General features: G+C 52.6%; 1 protein-coding gene across 1 annotated transcript in view; it reads left to right on the forward strand.

Annotated features, from left to right (window-relative positions):
• Positions 1-4,645, forward strand: part of LOC104282641 — a gene marked incomplete at its 5' end in the record, with an annotated part of 25,636 nt that overhangs the window by 1,299 nt on the left and 19,692 nt on the right. The window contains 2 exons of the mRNA XM_009880755.1: positions 174-356; positions 1,225-1,329. Coding sequence (XP_009879057.1) covers positions 174-356; positions 1,225-1,329 — 288 coding nt within the window. The remainder of the gene's footprint in view (positions 1-173; positions 357-1,224; positions 1,330-4,645) is intronic.

Here is a 4,645-nt window from a genome sequence, read left to right on the forward strand (position 1 = left end):
CCCTGGAGGTGTTCAAGGCCGGGTTGGACGGGGCTTGGAGCAACCTGGGCTGGTGGGAGGTGTCCCTGCCCAGGGCAGGGGGTGGGAACCAGATGGTCTTCAAGGTCCCTTCCAACCCAAACCATTCTGTGATTCTATGATTTTTTTGAACGCCGGGGGCCGTGTCCCGGCAGGCGGAGAGGGAGAGCTGCGTCGCCCTTCAGTACTCGGACTCGGCGCTGCGTTTGACTCCCAGGAAGAACACGTGCCTGTTCCGCAGCCACCCCGCGCCCGCCATCCGCCGTCCCGCCTCTCCCGCCGTCCCGGCGCAGCAGCGAGGGTCGCCAAACGAGCCCTTCCAGCAGCAAGCCGCCAAGGTGAGCGCTTCCTCCGCTGCGTTTCTCATCCCTGCTTCGTCCCCGCTGGTTGCTCGTGGTTTGAAATGGAGGACAGGCGGTATTTATCTTTCCCCCCCTCTTTTACAACACATCCCGAATCTATTTTTTTATGCCGAACGAAGCACCGGCTTACGTTTTCCCTCCTGTTCGCTGCGTATTGTTGTATTCCTCCGGAGCTCTTCTCAGAGCCTCAAACCCGATGGGAAATATCCCCTTGGAGGACGCTGGGGTTGAACTTGTCCCCCTCTACTTCTCCGTGCGCTGAATTTTTCCCTCCGCTCGCGGGGACTTGTTGCTGCGTCGCCTGTCGTGGTGGACAGGCGACACTAGGTGGTGCCACCTCATCGCAGCTTGTCTCCTGCAGGAGACAAAAATCTTAGAAAAACCTGCCTTAGGGACTGGTTTAAGCTTTTTTTCGTTGAGTTTTTTGTGTTTTGTTTTTTTTTTTTATAGTTGCTGCATTTGGCATTTTGGAAAGCAGGTGTGCTTGCCTGGGAGCTGGGGTTACTGCGCTCGAAGCGCCGCGTCCCCTTGGGGACCTGCGGTGGGCAGGACAGGGGGGGAACTGGGACAGCGAAGTGACTGGGGTGCGCACGAGCCGTATCCCAAACCCTTTCCCGTGTTTGGATCAGGACTCCGGTGCGTCGGGGCAGCTCTGCGAGACACCCTGGGCTGCAAGTTCCCTTATTTGCAGAGCTGATTCCGCGTTGGGTCGCCGCTCCTTTGATGAAAACACCTCGGCTGGGGCAGGGTACACCAGGAGATCTCTTCTAAAAGTAAACTTCTTGGCGTAACCCTCACGGAAAGCAGCTCGTGACCTCTTGTTTTGTCTTGTTTTTACCGGCAGCTTAGCAAAACCCTGAAGCAAGTCCGGCGCAGGTTGGCGTCCCGTAAAACCGTGGCCCAAGGAGCCGGTCCGTCCGAACTCCCTGGTGGTGTCTGGAGGCGAGAGGTGAGCGAGGGCTTCTCCGGGGAATTACCATGCAAACTGTTGAAGGTCTGGCTCTGATCGGGCGAATCCGAAGCGCCTTTCGGTGAGTTTTTCCAGCAGAAGTGAAACAAATTGGGCTTTGTGACCCACCTGATGATTAGCCCCCCCCCCCGGAATTGGGTGGCCCGAGGGCTCTGTCCCTCTGTTCTCACTGCCTTTTGGGGGAAGACAGCAGGATAAAGTGGGTGAGAACCTCTCTGTTTGCAGAGAGATAAACTAGGCAACAGGAATTCAAAGAAGATGTGGTTTTTAAAGGCTGAGATTGTGATCTGGGCGTCTGGGAGGAATGTGATGATCAGCCCTCCCCTCAGGTGCCTTTATTTCTCCAACAAACCTCAATGACTCTTTTTTTTTTTTTTTCACCTTGCATCGACCCCTCGTTTTGTGTGGGTGGCAAAGATCTGGAGGGTTTTCCTCACCCGGGGCTGACTTCTGGTGGCAAATCTGTTGGCACGCATCTGCTTTCCTCGAAGCAGAGCCCCGTAAGGAGGTCAGCTCCCCGTAAGGTTTCCAAAAGTCAGGCACTCACCTTTTGTTCTGTTGAATTTCATCCTGCTTTTTGTGCCTCGGGTTCTGAAGAGCAGCTTTGTGTTGCGGCTATTATCCTGCTTTCTATGCCAAGACCTTTCTTGAACTGACGTCCTTTGCCTGTTTGTCCTGGAGAACGCCAGCAGCCAACCCAAGCAGGTATTTTGTCTTCCTGCCTCCTCCGGAGCCGGGTTCCTGCCCATCTTGCAATTCTTCATTCCCATCTCTTTTTACGGGTTCATCAAAGGTGAAGTAGATCTTGGCTGGCTCTTACCTAGAAAATACCTTTTATATAAGCGCCGCTCCGGCTCTTCCTTCTGTCTGCTGTTGGATTTCTCTTCAAGGAAGTCAGCTTTGCGAACCAGAGTTGCGGAAACAGTATAATTACGGGCTCGAAAAACCTCGTTATCTATTTCGGACGCTAAACATACCTTTTTGTGTAAGTCCTCGGTGCGCTCGGCGAGGTGGAATGATTCATCGCTTGGCTATTAGCAGCGCTAAAACCTCGCGTGAATAATACAGCGCCTGCCCGAGCGAGCCAGAGGGTGACTGAAGGCAACGTGGGAGTCGCGTGACGAGGCACCCACGGCAGCGAGGAACAAGGCTGGAGGGGATCAGGGGGGACGCACATCCTCCCACCTCCACCTTACCGCAGCTACGGTTAATCTACGCTCTCTTCAAACCTCTGCAAGGAGGATTTAACACCTTCCTTAGGCCGTTTATTCCGGGAGGAATAAATTGATTTACGGCATTACTCTGCTTTATTACTCCAAGATAGTGAGAAGGAAAGGGGGGCGGAAAAATAGCTCTAATATTAATCTGCACCTTTCTGGTTGTGTGAAGGTTTGCCGTGTTGGCGGCTTGGCAGGACAGCAACTTCTTCCCGTCTCTTGGGACGCTGCGGTGGCTTTAACCGTCCTGGTAATCGCTGCCGTAGAGCGCTGCCTTGCCCTGGGCATTTGTGCTTGTTGGATTATCCTCCTGCTGTCCCTTCCAGCTGATTTTTGGGGTTTTTTTGGGCTGCACCCCCGGCGGTTTTTAGCCCGTTCTCAAATCCTTCTGCAACTTAAGTGGCTTGGTGGGGTCGGCAAATGTAATCGAGGTGTTTCTTTCTTCCATCACCCGGGGCCGATAACGAAAAGAGCAAGCAGAACCCACCGAGTTCGCCCTCTGGGTTTGGGCAGTGAACTCCCGAGATTGAGTCCGCGTAGTGTTTTCAATCCCTCCCCTACAACACTTACATCCAACTGATATTTCTTTACCGAGCGTTGAATTAGGCCACGACAAAAACTAAGCTAAAACTAAAACGGAGAACTGGAGAGCTCCGCTGCTGCGCTTTGCCTCAGGCCTCTTTCTGCTCTCCTGGGAGAAATCCGAACCAGGTAGGCACGGTTTGCTCTTGCCCAATTTATGCTGGTTGCTGCTTATCTTGTTTTCTCGCAGCTCACAGGCAGTTTGCAAGGTGATTTCCTCTTGATTTGTTGGGTTTTGGGTTTGTTTTTTTTTCCAAAAGTCAGGCAGTTAAACTCTTGAGGCCAACATCTCCTCTGCCGTATTTCCTTTTCCCCTCCTTTCTTTTAAAGACAGATGCTCGTTGTGCTGTTTTCTGCTAATCTGGGCCTCCGGTTACTGCTAATCTGGGCTTTCTGCTAATCTGGGATTTTTGATAATCTGGGCCTCCGCAGCTTTCGGGGAGGCTGTTAGCAACTTGGCCGCCACTCCTGCCGGTGACCCAGGGCAGGTCCTGCCTGCTTAAAAAACCTCAGTTTCTAGGAATAATCTGATTTATTATCTTTTCTTTTTCTACCCCCTTAATAATCCACATTTTTTCTTGCTGCTGCTATTAGCTCAGAGCTGAACGCCGATGCCCAGAAGCGGAAAACACTCTTGTTCTTGCTACCCTGTGATAGCTGTCCCGGAGCAGCGAGTCCTTTAGTCTCTCTTGCCAAAACCTGACTCGTTACCTTGATCTCTCTTGTTTTCCTTACGGCTTTGGCCTTTCTGGCACTTGTTTTGTTAGTCGGGTTTGGTTTTTTTTTTTTGGCCCCGCGTGCTTGTGTCGTCTCCTGCGTGATTCCCTCCGGTAACCCGACCCGTGCTCCGCTTCCTCCGCGCTCACGTGGATGGCGGGTACGAGGAGAGCTTGAGTTGTCTCGCACCGCGCCGCTTGTCTTTCCGCTCAACCGGGGAGTTTGCATTTGCTCAGTTTGAAGGAACCGTTGCTTTTATTTTTCCCTTCTTCCCTCTAGAGTTGCATGCCCTGCCACCAAGAAGAATCCCTGTTGCTCAAACCGTTGGTCTTCCAGGTTTCTTTCCGGGTCAAAACCACTCAGAGTTTCTTCCCTGCTTTCCCAAGCAGATACCTAGATGGTAATCGCGTGGAAATGACCTGTCCGGTGTCTCACATGATCCTGTTCACTGAGACTTCGGCCGCTCTGCCGTTAGGGTTTGGTAGACCGCTGTAGGTCCCCAGCCTGACAGCACCCAAATTCTGTTCCCCAAAGTGCGGTGGGTTTTGGTTGGTTCCCCCCCCTCAGTTTCATTTCTTTCTACCTCGAGGGCTCCGGAGCGTCCTTACAAAGCAATAACCGTTCCTCGCTCTTCCTTCATCCTCACCAAAGCAGCTCTTCTCTGTTGTGCCTCTGTCATTAACAGGGTTGATAGAATAATTCCTACGCCTATCAAATAATTTCGTGTTCGGACTCGCTCCGGGCTATCCTCCAGCCTCCCTTTATCGCATCCCTGGCGT

This window comes from Charadrius vociferus, unplaced genomic scaffold (assembly GCF_000708025.1).
Source record: "Charadrius vociferus isolate BGI_N301 unplaced genomic scaffold, ASM70802v2 scaffold943, whole genome shotgun sequence".
Taxonomy (NCBI): Eukaryota; Metazoa; Chordata; class Aves; order Charadriiformes; family Charadriidae; genus Charadrius; species Charadrius vociferus.